Raw genomic sequence first — 25,372 nt, 5'->3', positions numbered from 1 at the left:
TGGCCGCACATTCCTCCACACAACATACATACTGATACTACTACTAGTTTATCTTTCATTTGGCCTTGCTCTCCTTAATTAAATTTATAATTCATTAATTGCCGGCATTCAGTAAAGTATATGATTATTAAATGAATGATTTTAATTCGATTGAAGGAAAAACAAAGTGTATTAACAAATTATTTTTTAAATTTGTAAACAAGTCAAAAGCATATCCAATAATAAATAACTGTTAAAAAAGCGTTCAAATAAATATGATACTGTTGAAAATGCATTAATTGATATTATTAAATAAAAATTATTTGCTTATTATTCTGACCATATTTACAAACTGTTAAATATTTGCTTGTTATTGTTAAGAATCATTTTTTGTTAAAATAAAATAAAATCACTAACTGTTAATGGGCCTTGAGTCAAGTCCTTTTGAAGATTTCATCCGGATCGAGCCCAAAAAAGTTTTAACTAATCAATGTTGTACTTCAATTTTTTTAATCTTTCAGTTGTTTGTTTTTGATAAAAAAAAAATATTTTAAGAGAATTTTTTCTTATTTAATATGAGATAAAACAACTTTTTTTTACACACATAAAAAAGAGAATAGCGAAAAAAGAAAAAACATAAATAAGATCTTATATCTTCAGAAAAATTATTTTATCTCATATTAAATGATAAAATAATTTTTCATATTTTAATGATATTTGATTAAAAAACTTTAATTCTGACACATGTCACGAGAGAATCTCATCCACAATTGTATAATTCCCATCGTACGGATTTTTTTATTTTTTATTTATTTAGGAATTGCTTTTGAATACATTGGGGAAAGTAGCGAGAGCAAAAAAGTAACTAATTAATTAAGAAAACAATGCCCATGTAGTCAACCACGTGCACCAGTGTGCTAGTCAAAATTGAAATTCTACTTAAAGATCGAAGGGGATGAAGAACAATGCTATTTTTTCACACAAGGAGCATTCAACAATAAATCCAAGGTGAAATTAGTGATTCGAAATTCTGAACCGACAAAGAGAAAGATATTTGAACACATCAACAGTTCGTAACGATTTAATGTCGAGGTATTCATTGTTTCTGACAGTTATTTACTATCAAATATCGTGTTTGACGTTCTTCGATACACTTCGACACACGTTATAAAAATTTAAAAAAAATTCAAAAATTACGTTGCATTGAATTTTTAGTTCTAATTATTAAATTCGTTGAATTATAATTATCATTTTATTGAGTTTAATATAAATATTTGAGATATTTTATGTTTCTTTGTAAAATTGATGAATATTATAGGTTTAGTTTTATTTTTTATTAAATTATTGAATATTAAATATAATATATACTACATAAATTAAAAATATTATTTAATATCAAGACATGTCATAACGTGTCACAATCTAACATTTTTTAGAATTAATGTGTAAGAGTGTCGTGTCATATCACATATTCCGTGTCAGTATTTTTATTTTTATGTTTTTTTTTTTCTTTACTGTTCTCTCTCTTTTTTTTATATGGAATTAATCTGGAATTAATCCAACGAAAAATGTAACAACAGTTGTAAGACTACCCGATAAGATTTTTTTTGGAACGTGATATTATGATTTAAAATAAACAGAGCAAGAGTATATTTTTAAGATGGAGAATATTTTGACTACCAAAAGTTTTCACTACCACCTTACTACTTATCTAATCACCGTTAGATTAACATTTTGTCTCTCTTCAAACACTTTTTAACATTCTCTCTTTGATCCATCCAATGGTAATTTGATAGATAGTAAGTGACAGTGGACACTTTTGGTAGTCGAAATATCCCCTTCTATTTTTAATCTAATTTAAAATATTTTCCATGAACTCGGCAATTTACTGGTGTCCATCACCACCGTCACGCCGCCCACCGCCACATTCGCCGTCACCGTCACCGTCACCGCCTGGCTCCTATTTGATGCCTTCTATGGGCTTTATCTCTCTTACATCCCGTCTCTCACTGACTCGGTCTCTCTCCTCCCATTCCCATCTATTCTGCAAGAAAAATGAGAAAACGCACTGTGCATGCATGTTTGGGAGTCGCGGTTGCTTGCTTTATTTTACTGATGATGGTAACTCCACCCATTCCTCAGCCTCAGAAATACCATGATTTTGCTGACAAACGCGAATTCTTTGGTAATTGTTTGTTGGACTATTTCTTACCCTTTCATTTTGTTCCAACCTTAAATTAAGTGACTTTAAAAATATGAACTTTATTACAAAAAAATAAATAAATAAAATATGAACTTGGTTATCTAGATATGGTTTTAGAGAAATTGGTGTCAACTGGGTATAGGAGGAGGGTCTTTCATTTTACACTCATCTTGTTGGTAAATTTTGAAAAATAAATAAAGGGTTTTTCTATGTTATTTTTCTTCAGGCATTCCCAATGCGCTTAATGTGATATCAAATTTTCCATTCGTGGTTATTGGTCTCATTGGGCTTATGCTTTGTCATCGTAGGAACTATTTTAAGCTCAGGTATTTTCATTTTGTCACCGTCAGTTACTTTAGCTTATGTGATTGTTGTTAATTACACAATTCAATACAATTCTGTGTCAAACAGTTTTCAAGGTGAGCTATGGGCTTGGACATGCTTTTATGTTGGTGTGGCTTCAGTTACTTTTGGGTCTTCATACTATCATCTCAAGCCAAATGATGATCGTCTTGTGTGGGACAGGTTGCCGGTGAGTTTCTCCTATGGAAGTTGAATTCAGCCATTATTATTGGAGTAGGGGTCTATAATATTATTCCCTCACCCCCACCCCTTTTTCTTTTTCCTTTTTAGTTTGACAAATTTGATTCCTTAATTATTGTATGTTAATGGAGATGACTGTTACTTTCGCGGCAATGATGGCGATTCTCATCATTGAAAGGATTGATGTGAAGAAGGGAACAATTTCAATTGTACCTCTAATTATGGCGGGTATAATAAGCAGTGTCTATTGGAGGCAAGCCTAATTCTTCATTTTTTTTTTCACTTGCATGAGTTCTTTTCCTTATCCTCTGCCATTGGTTGAAAGCTTACTCATTGATAGAGTACCTGGATTTAATTTTTTACCTATCTTGTTTGATGAATCCCTTCTTTTGTAAGTGAACAAAGTTGTTCTTCATACAGATAAAAAAAATGCCAATTCTGTAAACATAGTTGTCATATAGATATGAGATTCATTGTGAGTGACAACATCATGGATTGCTTAAGATAATGCCAAAAGTTAGGCTAGTTCTTTTGAATGTTGTAGTCCCCTCAGATGAATGTATTTCCATTTGATGTTAGTAGCCCTGAAGTAACTGAGCATCCATTGTTCTGAACTTTAGCTCTTAAATATAGTTGCTCCTTTTCTCACCCATCCGTTTTTGAATGAAGGTTCTTTGGTGACATACGTGTATATCTTCTGGCCCAAATTGTACCATGCATTGCCATACCTCTCATGGCTATTTTGTTACCTCCAATGTACACACATTCAATGTATTGGCTCTGGGCTGCAGGTTTGTACTTTTTTGTATGATATAATACCGGTTCTGATATGATACTCCTTTCAATGACCCTCAATTTCAATTTGAATGTAAGCAGGATTTTATCCTCTAGCTATGCTGCAAGATGCTACCGATAGAGTGATTTATAAATTGACTTTTCATACTGTCAGTGGTCACACACTTAAGCATTTGACTGCTGCAATGGCTCCTCTCATCACAACAGTCATGCTTGCAAAGAGGAGTGTTTACTTAGAGAGGCTTTTGCATGTACGAAACACTCCAATCCTTCAAATTATTGAATTTATTACTCTACAAATTTGAATTATGTGCAAGATTATTGCCTGAAATTTCTGGAGAAAGAGTCTGATATGGTCAACACAAAATGAGTTGGCATTAGCTTCCAGGTTATGGATATGTTATTAATGGCTCCCCTTTCTCACAAAATCTCTTTGGGTTGTGTTTGTTTCCGGAGAACCGAAAATTTTCCTAGCGATCTGCATATGGGAATGTCATGAACCCACGTTTGGTTGAAGCATTCGGTTAAAACACTATTGAGATGCCCTCCGATTCGCTGGTATTTCTATGAGAAAACCAGCTAAATTTTGGTTTGTGGTACAAAAAGTTATTTTCCCATCAATATTTATCTTCAACCAAACAAATATTCAGGAATTTCATTCAATTTTTCTGGTAAAATTTGGTCCAACCAAACAACTTTTTCAAAACTTTCCTATCTAAATTTATTTACCTCAACCAAACACTTTGGAATTTATATCAGTATATGGTTCCTGAAACATTAATAAAAAAAAGGAACTCGGGAAGATTTTTCAATTTTTTATCATAGGTATGTCTTGATTCCGAACACTTTCATAGAGGTTTTTTGGTACTAATTTCAGTACAGTTTTCCTGAGGTAATATCCTACATTCATACAATATAGCATTATAGAGCATTTATTTCCCTGTTATTATTGTTTCCTTTGCCAAACTAAAATGTAGCAGTCTTTGGATATTATGAAATAATTCAAGGTTTAATATTATTTGAATTATTACCGAACTTGTAATGGAAACAAGACCTGAGTTGCCTGTTTGGTAGTTCCTTTTTTTGCTGTTGTTGGTCCTCCTTCCCCCCTTCTTTTGGAGATTTTCTTTTGCATCATCCTAAATGACTAGAATCTTCATCTCATGTGGTTGATGTGGTTTCTTGCAGGCAAAGACTACTTAACACGTGCAGCATTTCCCAGACCAATGTCAAAGAAGGCATTTGGTCTTCATGTGCAGTTTGTGGAGTCTAAGTAATGTCATCTTTTCTCTCAAATGTGAAAGTTCAACCTACTAAAGGTAGGTTATGGTAATTGGTAAGAGCTTAAGTAGTTAGACATTATAGGTTCAAACTTTTGTGCTTTACTTGAACTAAAAAAGAAAAAGAAGGAAGTTGGACCAAAGTCACCAAACGGGACAAATCACACCCTATTGTAATTAGCTTCTTTTTTTGTACAGTTCTTGATCTTCAATGTATAGCTAGTATTAACACCGCTAGAACTTTCTAGCAAGCTTTTACAGCTGTAAAAATATAAAAGAATAGCAATTAAAATTAGGATAAAGTTCAAATAAAAAGCGGGTTTTTCGTCCAAGGGTTAAAAATACATGAACTTTCCATTTTGTCCACTGAATTGCATTCTGTATTCGAATTGTACTTTATTTCTTACCAAATGAATTAAAACAATGTTAAATTTTGTTTTGCAGATTTTGAAGATTTGAGGCTAAAATTTAAGGATTATGTTAGAAAAAATTTCTTCCAGTGAAGTGTATTCTGTATTTGTTTTGTATTTCATTTCTTACCAAATGATTAGAACAATGTTAATGTTTGTTTTGAAGATTTACAAGTTTTGAGGCTAAAATTTAAAATTGTTGAAAATAGAGAAAAATAATCAGATTATGTTTGTGATTAGTATTTTTGACATGGATCTGGACCCCAAAAAATTCAGTAATAAAATAAAAATTTCAAATAAAAATTTAGATGGATTTGGACTAAAAAAATTTAGTAATACAAAATTTGTGATTGTGCTTTTTACCATTGATTGTGATTTATCAAAAAAAAGAAAAGAAGAAGAATACAAATTAACTTGCAAGTACGATTGGGAATACCATGATATGCCGTAGAAGCAACTGTGAAAATATTAAGATCAACAAATCATGATATATACCATGAAAAAAAAAAGAAATATATATATATATATATATATATATATATATATATATATATATAAATAAGGACAGGTGGAAAAAAGCAAAAATTAGTACTTGTTTTGAGTAGATGTGAAAAATTGATTAATTATATTCATTATCAATTTTCTTTAAAATTGACAATAAAATTAGTTTTTTATGTTAATATTTTAAATACTAAACAAAAAGTGATTTTAAGATAATATGTTACGTTTAGATTGTTTACAAAAATTGTTGTAGCAAATTATCTTAATAAAAATGAAACATTTAAAATAATATTTTTTCGGAGGATAAAGAAGTATTTTCGTGTCTTTCTTATAAAATAATCAAGTATAAAAAAGCTTGAAATTGTAGCTTTCAGAGAATAGCTTACTTTAGCAAAAAAATTTCATAACAACCTTCTATCCAACAACTCAAACGTCTTGCCAAAATGCAAAAACAATTTTATGATGAAAAAAGCTGTTTTCTAAAATAATTCAGCAAAACTAAACATGCACTTAATGAAAAAGGCTTCTTAAATCCGAAGGTCCAATACTTTTTACCTAGGCATGTATTTTGCTACCTTGAAATAAATCACAGTTTTACCCTAAATCAAATGTGATTATCCTTAATTTATGTCATAGAAATGTTGTTTGTGAAGACCACAAACAGAAATTCCCCAGTTTTTAGTCTCTTGACTCTAGTGATCCAAACAAGCTAGCTGATGAACAAGTGTAACTGTTCAATACAGCTCCAGAGAGAAATTGCATCTCTCCCATAACCCAAATCCTTTGCATAGTGTAGTCGAGTATATAGTGTCGAGGACAGTTCCACCTCCCCCAAGAAAGTAGAAGAAACCATCTTATTTGGTTGGCTAATACTATTTTATAGCTTAGACGTGCAGTAATAGTTAATGTGATTCATATAAACCAAGAAAGCAGAAGAAACCATCTGGCACCATCAATTAAATGAAATATTGCTTCTGAAACTTAATTTTAATTTATTAATGGAAACAGTAACTTAAAAAGGATGATGATAACATCCATAACTAACAATGTCAGCTATAATATCTGCTATGGGATTCCCTGCTTTTTGCACTAATTTTATATTAGCACTTTATGGGTTGATCGCTAACCTCCCCCTCCCATGCCATCCCAAAACAGCAATATCTTTCATACTGGCTGGTGGCTTGAATAAACAAGAACAAGAAAAATAGCCAAAAAAAAAAAAAAAAAAAAGACTTTGTATTCACTTAAATTTGATCATTGTTATGCACTTCAGACTGAACCAGTATTCAGACAGTGTAGTTACACCTTGCAGGCATGCACCAATATTCAGACTGAACCTTACAGTGCATATTCATCTCCAAAAATAGATCATTTGGGCTCAACTATGGCTATACAGGACAAAACTGAACCATTGTCATCAAGTTAACTTTCTCTTAAAAGTTTTCTACTTTCAGCATAACAATCATGCTACATGACATAGTACCATACTACATTGATTCTCTGTCAGTAATCTCACTTTCAACTTCTGTACTTACGTTATCAGCATCTGATGTCAGCCATTTTCCACTGTTTTCAAGATCAGATTGATTGCATCTAACATCCTTCTTCAAATTATCATCTAAGTCAGGTAAAGAGAATGACTGTGATTTTACCATGATCTTGTGGGGTTGGGATGATTCACTGACCGAGGTTAGCAACATGCGAGGTGGTGGATTACTCCCTCTGCGCTCTGCAATGGAGGGATTAGATCCTTTGCACGGAAAATTGGTGTTTGCCCCTACCAAGGTGTGATTAGCCAAAAATGGCTCTGAAGATGAAGAGAGAGCTTCTTTGTGGAGTAAACCTGAATTTTCTGAGATAGATGCATCTTTAACATAAAAGGGTTCAGTTGATTCCAGGCTAGAAGGTGATGGCTGCTGAGAAGACATGAATGACAAGTCAGACCAATTTGTAGATGAAGGTGAGAATGTAAAGGAACTGGCATAATCAGAACTGCAGGGTGAAAGTGTTGGCGACTTGGAACTGAATTTCGGGCTGCTGCTAAGAAAACAAGGAAAAGAATTTGAAGTTTGGTGAGGAGATGGTGGCAGTGATGGTGAATCAACAATAGGAACAAAGTGATCCATGACTTCAGGATAATCTTTAGCCTTGTCCGAGCTGTTATCTACAAAACATTCAAAGGAATCAGGTGAACCACAAAGATGGTTTGATGATGGTGATAAAGGGTCAACTACAGAATGTTGATTTTCTTCTTCCATGTTCACACTCGATTCATCTTTGGATGAGGTTGCATCACAGCATTTGGAGGATGTGAACAATCCTTTCACGATACCACTAGCAAGCTTCTTCCTCAGTCTTCCCCAACCATTTTCTCTAGCAGGAAGGCAAGTTTCAGTTTCTGATCCAGTATTAGACAAAGAAAAAGGCGGAACAAACCCACCAGCGAGCGCCTTGTGGAAAATCCCAAAATCCAAATCATATTCATCAACTTTCCTTGAACGAATTCCCATATCAACTGCAGCATCAATCTCCATCCCATCCGAAGAAGGCAACAATACTATATCATTCTTGTCCTCTGCCTTGTCACAATTACCTGATAACAGTTGCTGATTGGAAAGAGCAACCCAAAACTCTGGTGGCTCTTCATCTTCATGGATGCTAAGAATTGGACCCTTTGCCTTCTCATAACGGATGACCTGAATGGCTGCTGATCGTGCATTGCAAGACATCATCGAACTACAATTTTTACCAATCCAAACATATATAGCAGAAGGAACATGGACAATGAAGGCCCCACGAGAATCAAGTGCTTGTGCACATGGCTGGTCAACCATTTTGGGGACCAAATGAAGAGGGTCATAAGGAGAATGAGGAGCCATCCGATACATCCTAACAAGAGAATTTGGACTTGCAGGCATAGCATGTACCCTTTTCTGACACTGCAAGAGTTGACAAGCAAAACCCATGTTTGGATTTGTAACACCTCTTGCATTCTTCACATACTGAAACGCATCTTCAAAGCTCTGTCCCTCCCTCCACATGATATATGCAATCACCAAAGAGGTTGATCTAGAAACCCCTTGACAGCAATGAACAAGAACACGCCCACCTTGTTGTCGAACATCCTCAAAGTAATCGAACACATCGTACAGAATACTAGTTATGTCCTCTGTTGGACTATCCTGCAACCAGAGTGTCTTATACACAAAATCGCTCTTGAAATACTCAGGACAAACGAACCCAACACAATTAAGCACGTGCGTGATCCCATTCTGCCTTAGAAGCTCATGGTTCTTCGCCACCGTATCACTTCCCAAGTACACATGCTCCGCGATTCTCGAACATTCCTTGTCATAGAACGCCAACTTCTCCCTCTTGAACTGAAACTCCTTCCCGGGTTGACCCGAATCCGAACCCATCACGGATCCTCTCGGAGTCTCTGGAAGTGGCCAAATTCCAAGATCATCAGATCCAGCACTTGGCCACTCCTCAACGCTCCGCTTGTTGATGGAGAGAGGCTGAAGGGGTGGCAGCAACGATCTTGGTTTGTTATTCGCCGCCGGCTTGCGAGTCGCCGGCGACCGGTCAGTCCATGAAACTGAACGCGAATATGTTCTCCGATGACCACCGCCACGGCCACCGGCACCGGAAGCGAGGTCTTTATCGTCTTCCCCTAACATGTTAAAAAAGAAAGAGCTAAGCTGGGTAATTAGGTAAATGGGTAGAGGGTAATGAAAAAGACACAAAATTTTCAATCGAATTCGAAACCCATCAACAGAAAATGTTGCTCAAAGCAAAAGGGTAATAATGGGTTGAAAGGAAAAGCATAGAGCAGTAAATGGTAGGTGTTGTGGCTAGTTTCCCACCTAAAACCATTGACCATGTCCCAGTCTCTGACTCATTCTTTTTAGTGTATACAGGGGAAGGTGGAAAATTCAAATACAAATAGGAATATGGAAGCAGTGGCAAATTTATAGAAGGGTGGATCTTGAAGAAACGGAAGAACGCATAGGTTTCGTTTCTTACAAGAGAATAGGAGAGAGAGAGAGTAGAGAACTAGAAACCTAAGTGAAGGAGTTTGCTAACTTACTATGATAAAGGTGCGGCTAGGTTGGTACTTTAATGGTCATGGTCTTTCAGTTTGACCACAACATAATGCGTCAAAATGCCACCTCAACATTGGAGTTTTTTTTAATGTAATAATACATATTTCTTTATATTTGCATTTATGACACACACACATATTCAAAAAAAATTAATTGACTTTCTTCGATTTAATTATATTACCACTTTTCTTTATAATACTATTATAATAAATGGACATTAATGTGCATTCAAAACAATTTATGAACGAAACTGCAACGAGTTTAATTTTCATTTTATATATTATTATTTAATCATGCATTGTATTTTTACATTATTTTAAATATTCTTTATCTCATAGTCAAACTATTTAATATTTTTTATTTCACTTGGACCAACTGAAAGAGTAAAAAAAAAATTATTTTATAATTTAATGCTAAATAATTAAAAGTGTTTGCTTTTAAATTTAAAATCTATTTTAGGGTAAGTCTCTTTAATAAATTAATACTATCACCATTAATACATTGATAAAAGAATTGATGTTTCTTAATAACTGTTACAAAAGTCAAATCTTTGTAATAATTTTATATTTATAATTCAGAAAACCATTTATGTATATGTGGCGGAAATTATTTTTTTGCCAGGACATAAACATTTGAGAAAGAGAAACTATATAGAAGAGATACATCAACATGGAGAAGAAGTTAAAAAAAAATATTTGATATTATAAAATATGTGTATAACTAATTAAAATTAAATTTAAAAATATAAGTTATAAAAAATATTTAAAATTATACAAAAGTACATACATGTATTAAAAATAATTTAATTTAATTTTTAAAATATATAAATTAAGAATAATATATAATTTTTTTGTAACAACAAGGTAAACTTGTTCTATTATCGGTTTAAATTTAACTTATTAAAACAAATAAATATAAGAACATATGAGCATTTTTAATTTTATAAATCTTTACGTTTAAATTTGACCTTTTTTTATGTCACTTAAATAAAGATGCGAGTTCACTTTACTAAAACAAAAGTTAGGTCTCTTATGTGGTAGCACACATTGAATGATGCAAGTCTATGTAACGCCGATTGTTCAATACAAATTTGACTGTAAAAAAAAAAAGATGAAAAATATTGTCCAAACTAGGGGATGAACGAACTTGCTTACGTCATATGTCAGGTCTTTTGTAACAACCAGATAAAGCTTGTTCTATTATCAGTTAAAATTTGACTCATTAACGCGAATAAATGCAAAAACCTATGAGCGCTTCTAATATAGTGAATGTTTACATTTAAAATTGATTTTTTTTAAAAATACAAGTAGGAATTGAACACATAACTTAATACAATCTACCCAAACACATCACCACACTAGACTAATTATAGTGGATTAATTTGACTTATATGTCACTTAAATAAAAATTTGAGTTAACTTTATTAAAAAAGTTAGTCCTTTTTTTTTGGAAATAATAGGAAATTAAAACAAAAACACAACAAAAAGAAACTAGGCACAAAGCCTAGACCAGTGAACACCTATAGTGTCACCATACAGACTATCAATACAACCTGACGGTGGACAATCAAATTCCTGAATTACCCAAGAGAAACCATAAGAGTAAGAGGCTAGAAAGTTCGCTACTCTATTTCCTTCACGGTGAATGTGAGACATATAAATCTGCCAATCTCGCTGCATCAAATTTCGAATACGATTCACCAAATTAGCCGCAGGGTAATCATGGTGGCACCCATTTGTAATGAGCTGTTGAGCTGAAAGAGAATCTCCTTCGAGCCAAACTTGCCTAAAACCTCTATCCCAAGCTAGCTCCAAACCAACCAAGCAAGCCCATAACTCAGCATGCAAAACTGTACCTGAGCCTAAATTTTTACAGAATCCGACGATCCAAGTTCCTGAGGCATCGCGAAAAACTCCTCCACACCCAGTCCTAGTACCATTAGCATCACATGCACCATCAACATTAAGCTTAACTCAATCCACAGGAGGACAACACCAAGCAACCAATCTCTCTATTCGATTCCTTGGTTGATTGCCCGCTCCAAAAACAGGGTTAGCTACAAGAGCGACACTATCTCTGAAACCAATTGCTGAACGAATAAGTGAATAAGCATTCTGGCGATCACCTTCAAAAACCCAAGAATTCCTACATTTCCAAATTTTCCAGGCTAAGATTCCAAATAAAAGAGGCCAGTCCGACCCCATCCCCCAATCCTTTGAGCTGTCTAAATTAGAAATGATCCAATTGTGCAGGTTGAGGTTGAAAAATTCACGCTGATTTATATGAGGCATTATCATGCACCATACTTCCTTTGATTGTGGACAGTCGCGAATAGTATGAAGGATAGTTTCACTAGACTGATTACATCTAGGACACAGATCTGAAAGAGCCATATGGCGGCGGAGTCTACAAACATTAGTCATCAGCTTCTCCCCTGCCATTAACCAAAGAAAAAAGCGAATTCTTTCTGGCCCCTGCCATCTCCAAACACTTTCCCAAGGAAACTGTTGGATTGTAGTATCTTTAATGGCTAATATTGCATATGCTGACTTAACAGTAAACTTGCCATCTGTCGTTCCATTCCAAATTAAATGATTCTGGCCATCTTGACTAGAAGGAGGAAGAAAATTCATAAATCGATGCAGCACAGAATCTGGAAGCAATTGTCGAAGAGAATTCCATTTCCATTGCCCCAATTCATCCACGTAGTCCACCACCTTCTGAAGAGTATCACTAATAGAAAACTGAGAACCTGCATATGAGATCAAAGGACCACAATTGGGCAGCTAGCTATCAAGCCAGAACATAGTGGACTGACCATTGCCTAACTGCACCCGACTAGATCCATTATAATATTCCAATGACGCGTAATTCCCTTCCAAAGCTGGGAGCTGCTGTTTGGAGCATGAATAATTGGTGTCATGCCTTCCTCCACATTGTACTTAGCACGTAAGAACTTTGACCACAAGGCATCTGGATGAGCTACGAGGTTGAACCCAACCTTCATGATAAATGCTGAGTTCATTTCCCTCATACTCCGCAGTCCAAGGCCTCCATTTTTTTTATCCATGCAAATCTGCTTCCAGGCCACAAGATGAGAACGTCTAGAGTGTGGAGATGAACCCCAAACAAAATTTCGAATCTTCCTATCAATCTCTTCACAGGTGACTTGCGATAATGAACACACCTGCATTGGATATGATGGGATTGCTAATAACACTGCTTTAGATAATGTAACACGACCTGCTAGAGATAGACTGGCATGATTCCAAGCAGCAATTCTAGAATTCATTCGATCCAAAACATAAGAGAAAGATGACCGACCCACTCGCTTATGATGCAAAGGAATTTCCAAGTATCTTCCAAGATGCCTTGTGGTAGCACCACATTGAATGATGCACGTCTACATAACACATATTATTCAAAAAACATTTGACTAAAAATATATGATGAAACATCTTGTCCAAATGGGGGACAAGCTTACTTGCATCATTTGACAAATCTTTTGTAACAATTAGGTAAAACTTGTTCTATTATCGGTTCAAATTTGACTCATTAAAGTGAATAAATGTAAAAACATATGTGCACTTCTAATTTAGTAAATATTTACGTTTAAATTTGACTTATTTTATGTGTCACTTAAGTAAAGATATGAGTTTACTTTACTAAAAGAAATTAGTCCATTATCATGTACAAGTCTAAGTAACGCCAATTATTCAATACAAATTTGACTAAAAAAAATAAAATATGATGAATCATCTTGTCCAAATCGAGGTGGGTAGTTTACTTACTTCATATGACAAGTCTTTTGTAACAACTAGGTAAACCTTGTTTTATCATCGGTTCAAATTTGACTTATTAAAGTAAAGAAAATGTATGAACTAATGGAACTTCTAATTCAATAAATGTATATGTTTAAATTTGACTTATTTTTTATGTCACGTATATAAAGATGTGAGTTTATTTTACTAAAAATATGTTAGTCCTTTATTATATGGTAGTACCATATTGAATGATGCAAGTTTACGTAACGCCAATTATTCAATACAAATTTGACTAAAAAAATGTGATGAAACATCTTGTCCAAATAGGGGGAAAGCTTATTTGCATCGTTTGACAAATTTTTTGTAACAACTAGGTAAAACTTGTTCTATTATCAATCCAAATTTGACTCATTAAAGCGAATAAATGTAAGAACCCTATGTGCACTTCTAATTTAGTAAATATTTACGTTTAAATTTGACTTATTTTGTATGTCACTTAAATAAAGATGTAAGTTTACTTTACAAAAAAAAATATTAGTCCATTATTATGTGGTAACACCACGTTGAATGATGCAAGTCTATGTAACGCCAATTATTCAATATAAAATTGATTAAAAAAATAAATCCTAATGAAACATCTTGTCAAAATAGGGAAAATCTTATTTACCTCACTTAACAAGTATTTTATAACAGCTAGGTAAAACTTGTTCTATTATTGGTTGAAAACTAACTTATTAAAGCGAATAAATGTAAGAACTTATATGCACTTCTAATTCAATAAACTTTTATGTTTAAATTTGGCTTATTTTTTGTGTAACCTAAATAAAGATGTGAGTTTACTTTATTAAAAAATAAGATTAGTCCCTTATTATGTGGTGACACTGTATTGAATGATGCAATTCCACATAAAGCTAATTATTCAATAGAAATTTGACCTAAAAAAAATAATGAAGCATCTTATTGAAATCAGAGAAAAAGCTTACTCACATCATTCGACAAATCTTTTGTAACAACTAAGTAAAGCTTGTTCTATTATCAGTTAAAATTTGACTCATTAAAGCGAATAAATGTAAGGACCTGTGTGCACTTGTAATTCAATAATGCCGACATTTAAATTTGACTTATTGTTTATGCCACCTAAATAAAGATGTGAGTTTATGTTGCTCAAATATGGTTTTCCGTTTATCATGTGGTAGCACCATATAAAATGATGCAAGTCTAAGTAACGCCACTTATTCAATACAAAGTTGACTAAAATAATAAAACGTTATGAAACATCTTGGTCAAATAAAGGGCTAACTTACTTGCTTCATATGATAAGTCTTTTGTAACAATTAGGTAAAGACTGTTCTATATTCAGTTTAAATTTGACTATCAAAGTGAACAAAATATAAGAACCTATGTGAATTTCTAATTCAAAAAATGCTTACGTTTAAATTTGACTTATTGTTAATGTCAAGTAAATAAAGATGTGAGTTTATTTTACTAAAAAATGTTAATCCCTTACCATATAGTAGTACCATATTGAATGATGTCTTACTTGCATTGCATTGTATGACAAGTCTTTTGTAACAATTAGGTAAAGTTTGTTAAATTATCGGTTCAAACTTGACTTATTAAAGCAAATAAATGTAGGATTATGTGTACTTCTAATTCAATAAATGTTTACGTTTAAATTTGACATAGTTTTTATTCCGCCTAAATAAGGATGTAAGTTTACTTTATTAAGAAAAAACAAAGGTTTGTCCCTTATCACGTGAAAGCACCATATTGAATAATGCAAGTCTACGTAACCAATTATTCAATACTAAATTGACTAAAAAAATAAATTTCGATGAAACATCTTGTAAAAATAGGGCTTACTTCTGTTACTTGACAAGTCTTTTGTAAATTTGACTTATTAAAGTGAATAAATGTAAGAACCTATGTGCATTTCTAATTCAATAAATGTTTAAGTTTAAATATGACTTATTCTTTAGGTCACCTACGTAAAGATGTGACTTTATGTTGCTTAAAAGAGATTTTTGGCTTATTATGTGATAATATCACATTGACATATGACAAATGATGGGATGACAAGTCTTTTGCAACAAGTAGGATAACTTGTCATAGTATCAGTTAAAATTTGACTGCTAAAACAAATAAAATGTAAAACATTATGTGCACTTGTAATTTAATAAAAGTTGTATATTAATGTTATGATATTTGCATAATTAATTATGTTTTACTTTTGTAGACTGTATATGAACCATAAATGTCAAATATTATGTTTTCCAGATTGCATGCTGATATTATTGAAAGGGGGTTTGTGCATGTGAACACGAAAAGAATACAATTTAAAACAAAAAGCAGGGGAAAATCATACATTCTATCATGTTTATTTAGCTTATGTTCAATATAAGATTGAAGAGGGGTGATTAAAAACCCATACCTTTGGCGCTTTTAATCACAACAGGGTTTGCACGACTAGAATTGAATTGCCCTAAGTCCCTCCAACGGTGATTCGCTCCATCTTCTCCAATGGCGGTTTCTTTAGTGTTTTGAACCCTTGATTGTTTGCTAGGAAGTAGAATAAGGTGGGATATCAGGTGTTGGGGTTAGAACAGCAAAAGAAGAAAAAGAAAGGGTCGAAATGGCGTAAGAGACTATGAAGGAGGCATTAGACTGGGGTTTTGCTTGCCTATTTGGAACCTCTTGCCTCCTAGGGTTAAAATAGATTACTATTTACTTGGTCCTTGCCCAAATGGTTGTCACTTAAACCCAATAGCATTCATCCTTTACTCTTGCAACTGGGGCGGCCAAGGCTTTGTGTGCATCGGGGTATCTTAACCCCAGGCACACCTCTTTGGTTCAAGTGAATCACCATTCACTTAGTTATAGTCCAAATGACTCCTCACTTGAGCCTAATGCTTTTTTTATATTTAGCATTCCACTTAACACACTTGGATATAATCCAAGTGACATGTGACTAGGCCCAACCCACCCACTCATATGCTTGACCCATGAAGTTCATGGGCCTGATCACCCATTGGGCATATGTCTGAGCTCGTCCAGCCCACAGGCTTTTGGGCCTGAGGCCCAAAAATAGAATGATCTCTTTCTCAATCTTATCTAATAAGATCCATAAGCCAATTAAGGCCCAAACATATGTTAGGTACTGCCAGTGAAATGATATTGGCGTGTGACTCATTAGACCTAATAAGTCATTGAAATAAATAGCCTTAGAATCTTCATAAACTTCTTTGTAAAGTCCAACCCATCCAATAACCACACAGAACACTAACAATATTTTATGGCCATAGAACTAATTGAGTTGATCATGAGATCTACCTTTATTGATTTAGTTACCGTGGGATCTATCCTTTTATGTCGTTCATCCACCTCTTTGGTCAAGGTTGAGGAAATAATATCAACTCTTTATTGACAAGAAGTAGCTTTGCCAAGACATAGAGTCTTCTTCCATAAACTCTAAGAAAGATCTATGAACTCCGCCATGATATCTTACTGAGCATAGATTTTTGAGATTTATAAAAGTCATTCAAGCTCATCAGTCTTGTGGATAACTAATCTCTTTTAAGGGATGATGAAATCTTTTGGCCTATTCATCTACATTCGTGCCCTATGATCAAACCTATAGGTATATTATTCTCCCCATCTTTCAAGAGGATAAAGTTATACCCAAATTATAACATTCGAACATAGTGTATGATAATAGTATCAAGTATGAGGATGATCCCCACAACTAAACGAAGATAGACATTATTCATCCAATGATACTTATACATTTTCCTTGTGGAGTTTCTTGGCGGGTTAGTTTGGTTCGACTCACTCTACTACAAATTCACCCATGACATAGGTCAATTCATCTCCATGTCTGCACTCATGAGGTCTATACCTTACATCTCCATGTAAGTAACTTATTGTCACACTAGTCTAATTGAGACAACCAACACCCTTCATTGGTGACTTTAGACTATAAACTATTTTAGGGCATAATCATGTAGTGAGTTTGGGTCCTCATGATCATGATTTCATTATAGATCCTCAAGGCACACCCATACTATCCTAAGGGACATATCTATTAACGCATATAAAGAAAAGAGACAGATCATACGAAATAGACAAAGCATGCTTAAATAAATAGTAATCATAAAATTCTCCATAATATATTAAATGTCATCTGACTATTAGATTATCTCTAGGACACCTACTAATACTAACAATCTCCCACTTGGCCTAAAATCGATCGGGGTGATGCTTTAACCCTAACGACTTATAATGACTATCATGGTTTCTCGGAGAAATCCTTTTCGTCGAAGAATCGACCAGATTATCATTTATGGGTACTCTATCTTTACATCCAACCTTTCAACGATCTCTCAAATCAGGCGATACTTCTGTAGCATATGCTTGGATATTTGATGAGACCTGAGTTCTTTGCGATGTACGATAGCCCCGTTGTTATTGCAATACAACTGTATCATGTCAACATTGCTCGGAACCACCCCTAGTTTTGTGATGAACTTTTTGATCTAGACTGCCTCTTTAGCTACTTCAAAAGCCTCTAAGTATTTAACTTATGTGGTTGAATATGTTGTTGTCTTTTGCTTGGAACTCATAATGACTAGTAGGCTTTCTTTGAGGAACCTTATTCATCTAAGTATCAATCAAATTATCATCTGTGGAAACTTAGTCTATCTTTACATCCAACCTTTCAATGATTTCTCGAATTAGGTGATACTTCTTGAGCACATGCTTAGACATTTGATGAGAGCTAGGTTCCTTGCCTTGAGCGATAGCCCCAGTGTTGTCGCAATACAATTGTATCGGTCAACAGTTCTTGGAACCATCCTTAGTTCTATAAGGAACTTCTTGATCCAGACTTCCTCTTTAGCTGCTTCAAAAGCCGATAAGTATTTAGCTTTCATGGTTGAATTTATTGTTGTCTCTTGCTTGGAACTCTTCTAAGTTATGGCTCCACCATTCAAGGTGAACACAAAGCCCAACTGTGACTTGCAGTTTTCTTTATCATTTGGAAGCTAGCATTAGTGAACGACACTAGCAGCCCATCAACTCCACCATAGACAAAAAAAACACATCCTTTGTCCTCCTCAAGTACTTGAGAATTGTCTTTACTTCCATTCAGTGACCCTCACTAGGGTCTGACTAATACCTGCTCGTGATGCTCAAAACATGCAAAACATTTGGTCTTGTATATAACATGATATACATGATGGATCCAATGGCCAAAGTGAATAGTATCTCACTAATGCGATATTTCTCTTGTCGTATCTTAGGAGATAACCTTGGAAAGATCATGAGTAACGATACCATTGATCATGTACATCACTATCTATGTAACATCCTTCGATTATTAGCCAAGGAACATTACTTACGTACTTTGAACTCTAATTATATATGTTATTTAAAAGACTTGGAATGTTAGTCTTATTAAAGTTGACTTTATTCCATAATATCATAATACAAAACCATAAAACGAACATAGGATATCAAGTCACCTTTACATTACTACAACCAAAGTATAATTATGGTTTACTACAAAACTTCACAATTGAATAAAAATGTAGACTTCAATTATCCTGCACATCTAAAAACACACTTAAACAATAAATTCAAGAAATTCTCAAATCAATGTCCGTGCCAAATCATTCATGAATATAATAAAAGTCAATATTATTCAAAAATAATCAAAATGCAATGATCAAACATCAGAACTCAAAAACTAAATATCCAATGAAAATAATTTTTTATATACATAAAACAAAATTCCTCATTTTACTAAGATAATATATGCGTTAAATTGAGTTTATAGTTAAATAGAAGTACAACATATCAACCTCAAGCTCCTCCCATACAATAAATCAATAAAAGGATCTCGTCTACAAATGAATAATGTTGTACTAAGGATAACATCTACTATTGTTCGTATAAAAATAAAATAAAAATAATAGTCAAAGTAATAATATAAAAATAATAATATTAGATAAACAAATTATTATCATTATTATTATTATTATTATATTTGCTATAAACAAATAAATTAGTATTATTAATAAATAAGTAAAGAAATAAATTTTATTTATTTTACATGTGTGACTACATAAAATTATATGAGAAACATTAAATGTAGTATATGATAAATCTTATAATGAATACTATTAACTTAAAAAAAAATTAAATAACATATGGTAAATAAAATAATTAAATCTTAACATGTAAATATAAGAATACATTTTAATAAAATATATATATATTAAATTATTTTCTTAAAATTTAAATTACATTAAATTAATTACAAATATTTACTAAATATTCTAAATTATTAATTAAATATTTAAGAATAATATATATATATATATATATATATATATATATAATTAATATATAAAATAATGTAAATTATTAATTAAAAAAAAATATTATAACTATTTTATAAGAATTAAATAAATATTATTAAAATAAATTAATATATAAAATAATGTCATAATATATATATATATATATATATATATATATATATATGGCAAGGAGGGGGCCACGTGGGTCACCCCTCCAAAGCCACATCTTAATAAATGAGATGTAATATAGATGAGGTAATAGGAATGATGTAAAAAAATAAAAATAAAAAAATAAAGAAAAATGTAAAAGAAAGAAGGAGTGAGTCAGCACCCTATAGCATCTATATATATATGATAACAACACTTCCATTTGTCATTTGAAACAATCAGTGTTAAATTTTGTTACGGTGAAGAACAGTGAAGAAAGACGAAGAGATAAATAAAAATGTAATATTGAGAGAGTAAAATCTTCTCTCTACTTTCTTCTTTTCAATCATATTTTATATATATATTTAGAAAGTTGTATGTTGTTGTTATGCCAAAATATTTTCTTAATTTCTTCTCTTCTTTAGTAATGTTTTTATCTATAATTTTACCTTAATCTTTCTTTTAATTTTGTTATACTTGTCATGTTAATGTGATTCTTTCAAATTTTGAGTTTTTATTTTTGATACCATTTAAATATTAAAAGAATGTGTAAATTTTACCTTAATAATACTGCTGTGAAGTGACCCACAAAAGTTGGGATCATAAGATTTGAGGGTAATGGACGCCTTATCATGGCTTGAGCTCCGCCATATCATAACCTTTCACATGCAGGAAACCCACAAAATTGAGAATTAAATTAGCTTAAGTTAAATATTACGAGATTGCATATTAATATTTGTGATATTATTCCAATTTATAACTCTGAGGAAGCCAGGGAATGAGTGAAAGAACTTGAGAAAATATTTCTAGTAATGGACTGTCCTAATACTCATCGTGTAAACTTTGCCACATACTTATTGATTGGAGAAGCAGAGCATTGGTGGACAAATACCAAAAGACATTTCCAAAGCCAAGGAACAGAGATTACTTGGACAATTTTTAAAGATGCCTTTTTGGAAAAATATTTTCCTCAAAGTGTAAGAAACAGAAAAGAAATAGAATTCCTTGAGCTGAAACAAGGAAACATGACTGTTGGAGAATATGTGGCAAAATTTGAAGAATTATCCAGATATTCTAATTATGTACAGAATCAAACTAATGAAGAATGGTTAATGACTAAATTCGAATCTGGACTATAACTTGAATTAAAAAGTATGATAATAGGACGCCAAATCCAGAATTTTTCATCATTAATAAATAGGTGCAGAGACATTGAAGCAAGCATGAAGGAAGCTGAGGAGGGAAGATAGAAAGACAGAGTTTCAAGTCGGAGAAAGAACGATGACAACAACAAAGGGAGGTTTTCACAGGCACAAAACTCAGCGAATAACTTTGCTAACAACAGAGGAAGGAAAAATATAGGACAAATGAATTCTCAGATTCAGGTATGTCCAAAATGCAAAAAGAATCATGCTGGAGAATGCCTAGCAGGAAAATGTGTATGCTTTAAGTGTGGAAAGCATGGACATATGTTGAGGTAGTGTCCTCAAAATCAAGGTCAAAATTCATCTCCTCAACCTGTAACAAGAGAAAGAGTTTTCACTCTTAGTGGTCAAGAAGCTGCTCAAACTTCAAATTTGGTTCAAGGTACTGGTCTAATACAAGATTCTCTTATAACTGTACTGTTTGATTCTGGGGCTACTCATTCTTTCATTTCTTTATCTTCTACTCAAAAGTTAAAGTTACCAATATCCATTCTATCTTCTTATCTTGAAATCTTTCTTCCTACTGGAGAGAAAATTACCACATTTCAAGTCTGTAAAAATTGTCCTCTCCAAGTTGAAGGGAAAGAGTTTAAAATAGATTTAGTTTGTTTTCCTATGATTGACATTGATGTAGTTCTTGGTATGAATTGGTTATCTGCCAACTGTGTGGTCATTGATTGTCATAATAAAAAGATAATTTTCACAAAAGGGTCAGAATTTCCAAATGAAATTTTATTCTTGTCAACTTCCCAACTTAGGAAGAATTTGTTTGATGGAGCACAAGGATATGTTCTCTTTAATCTTTCAGAAGCAAAGGTTAAACCTGATGCAAACAATATCCCTATTGTCTCTGAATACTCAGAGGTTTTTCCGGATGAAATTCCAGGTTTACACCCAACAGAGAAATTGAATTTTTTATTAACCTAATACCTGAAGTAGGGCCAATTTATATTTCACCTTATAGGATGTCACCTGTAGAGCTTGTTGAACTAAAGAAACAATTAGAGGAACTTCTATCAAAGCAGTTCATCAGACCAAGTGTGTCACCTTGGGGAGCACCAGTGCTCTTTGTCAAGAAAAAAGATGGAAGTATGAGGTTGTGTGTGGATTATAGGCAACTAAATAAAGTCACATTAAAAATAAATATCTTTTACCTCAGATAGATGACCTTTTAGATCAGTTGAGAGGAGGCCACAATGTTTTCTAAAATAGATTTAAGGTTAGGATATCACCAGATCAAAATTAAGATTGAAGATATTCCAAAAACAGCCTTTAGGACTAGGTATGGACATTATGAGTATTTAGTGATGTCTTTCGGATTGACAAATGCTCCAGCAGTATTTATGGATTATATGAATAGAATTTTTAGACCTTACCTAGATCAATTTGTAGTGGTGTTTATAGATGATATTTTAATATATTTCAGGAATAAAGAAGAGCATAAGCAACATTTAAGGATAATATTACAAATTTTGAAAGATAAGCAATTGTATGCCAAACTTTCAAAATGTGAATTCTGGATGGAAAAAGTTAAGTTTTTAGAGCATGTTATTTCAAAAGAAGGAGTGACAGTTGATCCTAGTAAAATTGAGGTTGTAATACACTGGGAGAGACCTAAAACTATCACTGAGATCAGGGGTTTTCTAGCATTGACAGGATATTACAGAAGATTTATTAAGGGATTTTCACAACTAGTGTTACCTTTAACTAGGTTAACTAGAAAAGGAGTTCATTTTGTTTGGACACAAGAATGCGAAGATTGTTTTCAAGATTTGAAGAATAAATTGACATCTGCACCAATTTTAATAATCCCCGATTCTTTAGGAAAATTTGAAATTTACAGTGATGCATCTAAGAAGGGGTTAGGATGTGTCTTAATGCAAGAAAGAAAAGTTGTAGCTTATGCATCAAGACAATTGAGACCATATGAGGAAAATTATCCAACTCATGATTTAGAATTGGCTACAGTAGTTTTTGCCCTTAAGATTTGGAGACATTATTTGTATGGAGTCAAATTTGAGGTTTTTAGTGATCATAAGAGTCTTAAATATTTATTTGACCAAAAAAATTTGAATATGAGGCAAATGAGGTGGATGGAATTTTTGAAAGACTATGATTTTGAATTTATATACCATCCAGGAAAAGCTAATGTGGTAGCTGATGCTTTAAGCAGAAAATCTCTTCACATGTCACATTTAGGGCCCGTTTGGATGAGCTTTTTTTCCTTCAAAAGCTGTTTTTTTAAGGGAAAAAAGCACTTCTCGAAAAAAGTCTATTTGGATGCCTGCTTTTAAAAAAAGCAGAAGTCATAAAAAAAGCCAAAAACTTACTTTTTCAGAAGCTAAAAATTTTTGCTTCTAAAAAAAGCAGAAGTCAAAAGCTAAATATTTTTTTTTCAAAAATCAAATATTTTTTAAAAATCTAAGTAGCTGTAACTTTTATATAAAGTGCTTTTAAAATAAGGAAGTGATAAAAAGGACTTTTTTGACAAGTCAATACAAACAAGCTATTAATGATCAAAGAAATGGAGTTGTTGGAAAAATTTAGAGATATGAATAATAATTTGTGACTGTATTGCCTCGAAGTTTAGGTATTAGTGAAATAAAAATAGATAATGAGTTGATAGATAAAATTAGAAAAGCTCAACAGGAAGATTCTAGTTTAGAAAAATCTTTGAAACATGAAGGATTTACCAAAGGGGAAGATGATTTGGTGAAATTTCAAGGAATGATTGTTGTACCTAAGAAGGAAGAATTAATGAAAGAAGTTTTGAATGAGGTACATAGCAGTAAGTTTACAGTTTACCCTGGCTCCACCAAAATGTATCAAGATTTGAAAAAGTTATGTTGGCAGGACTGAAAAAGGATATTGCCGAGTACGTTTCAAAATGTCTAGTTTGTCAAAAAGTGAAAATTGAACATCAAAAGCCTTCAGGATTACTTCAACATTAGACATACCATAATGGAAGTGGGAAAGTATAGCTACTGACTTTGTGATGGGTTTACCAAGAACCCAAGAGGGGTATGATGCAATCTGGGTAATCATTGACCGATTAACCAAATCTGCTCATTTCCTACCAATTAAGGCTCAATATTCTATTGAGAAGTTAGCCCAATTGTATATAAAAGAAATTGTCAAACTTCATGGAGTACCTATAAGTATTGTGTCAGATAGAGACCCTAGAGTTACTTCTAGATTTTGGGGATATTTACAGCAAGCCTTTGGAACTAAGTTGAGACTTAGTACAACATATCATCCTCAAACTGATGGTCAAACTGAGAGAACCATTCAAACTTTAGAGGATATGCTGAGAGCTTGCATCCTTGAACAAGGATGTAGTTGGGATAGATATCTGCCATTAATAGAGTTTGCTTATAATAATAGTTATCACTCTAGTATTGGAATGGCTCCATATGAAGCACTCTATGGAAGAAAGTGTAGATCTCCAGTGTGTTGGTATGAAAAAGGGAAAAAACAGTTATTGGGACCGGAACTAGTCTAAGAAACCTCGAGACAAATTCAGATGATAAAGGAAAACCTTGAAAAGGCACAAAACAGACAAAAAAATTATGCTGATAACAGGCGAAAACCTTTGTCTTTTGAAGAAGGAGAACATGTCTTTCTTAAACTTTCTCCTACCACAGGTGTAGGCAGAACCCTCAAAGTTAGAAAATTGAGTCCTAGATATATTGGTCCGTTTCAAATACTCCGAAAAATAGGGCTAATGGCTTACCAACTTGCCCTTTCGCCTCATCTTTCCAATCTCCACAGTGTTTATCATGTTTCTCAACTTAGAAAGTATGTTCCAGATCCTTCTCACATTCTCGATATAGACTCAGTACAAGTTAAAGAAAATCTGACTATTAGTACCAGGCCAGCTCAAATCCTTGACAAAAATCTAAAGCAACTGAGAAATAGAGTGATTTCGTTAATTAAAGTACGTTGGGAAGGACTTTCACCACACGAAGCCACATGGGAAAAAGAAGAAGAGTTACGACAGAGTTATCCAGAATATTTTTTAGAAGGTATGTCTAAATTTTGAGGGCAAAATTTTATTTAGGAGAAGGAAAATATAATAAC

General features: G+C 33.0%; 2 protein-coding genes across 2 annotated transcripts; one reads left to right on the top strand and one right to left on the bottom strand.

Annotated features, from left to right (window-relative positions):
• The first annotated feature begins 1,988 nt into the window (after positions 1-1,988).
• Positions 1,989-4,723, top strand: LOC133309088 (uncharacterized). Its single transcript, XM_061509831.1, has 7 exons — positions 1,989-2,164; positions 2,409-2,508; positions 2,594-2,714; positions 2,857-2,978; positions 3,395-3,516; positions 3,602-3,771; positions 4,709-4,723. The coding sequence occupies exons 1-7, from the start codon at positions 2,035-2,037 to the stop codon at positions 4,721-4,723; spliced, it is 780 nt and encodes a 259-aa protein (XP_061365815.1). The 5' UTR covers positions 1,989-2,034.
• A 2,127-nt stretch (positions 4,724-6,850) lies between these two features.
• LOC133309007 (protein-tyrosine-phosphatase MKP1-like) lies at positions 6,851-9,740 on the bottom strand. The gene is made up of 2 exons (XM_061509747.1): positions 9,578-9,740; positions 6,851-9,384 (listed from the first exon to the last, which is right to left on the bottom strand). The coding sequence occupies exons 1-2, from the start codon at positions 9,585-9,587 to the stop codon at positions 7,199-7,201; spliced, it is 2,196 nt and encodes a 731-aa protein (XP_061365731.1). The 5' UTR covers positions 9,588-9,740; the 3' UTR covers positions 6,851-7,198.
• Between the last annotated feature and the right edge of the window lie 15,632 nt (positions 9,741-25,372).

The sequence above is a fragment of the Gastrolobium bilobum genome, unplaced genomic scaffold (assembly GCF_033153095.1).
Source record: "Gastrolobium bilobum isolate Gb01-03AN ecotype WA unplaced genomic scaffold, APGP_CSIRO_Gbil_v1 utg8041, whole genome shotgun sequence".
NCBI classification, from domain to species: Eukaryota; Viridiplantae; Streptophyta; class Magnoliopsida; order Fabales; family Fabaceae; genus Gastrolobium; species Gastrolobium bilobum.
Note: the sequence above shows the minus strand (reverse complement) of the source record. Positions and strands in the feature narration are given on the sequence as shown.

What these genes read in the sequence shown, in the direction of transcription:
- LOC133309088 (XM_061509831.1), top strand. Translation starts at nt 2,035, where the DNA reads ATGAGAAAACGCACTGTGCATGCATGTTTGGGAGTCGCGGTTGCTTGC. An exon ending in TTGTGTGGGACAGGTTGCCG is followed by an intron (nt 2,715 to 2,856) that starts GTGAGTTTCTCC and finishes ATGTTAATGGAG; the next exon opens with ATGACTGTTACTTTCGCGGC. An exon ending in ATAAGCAGTGTCTATTGGAG is followed by an intron (nt 2,979 to 3,394) that starts GCAAGCCTAATT and finishes TTTTGAATGAAG; the next exon opens with GTTCTTTGGTGACATACGTG.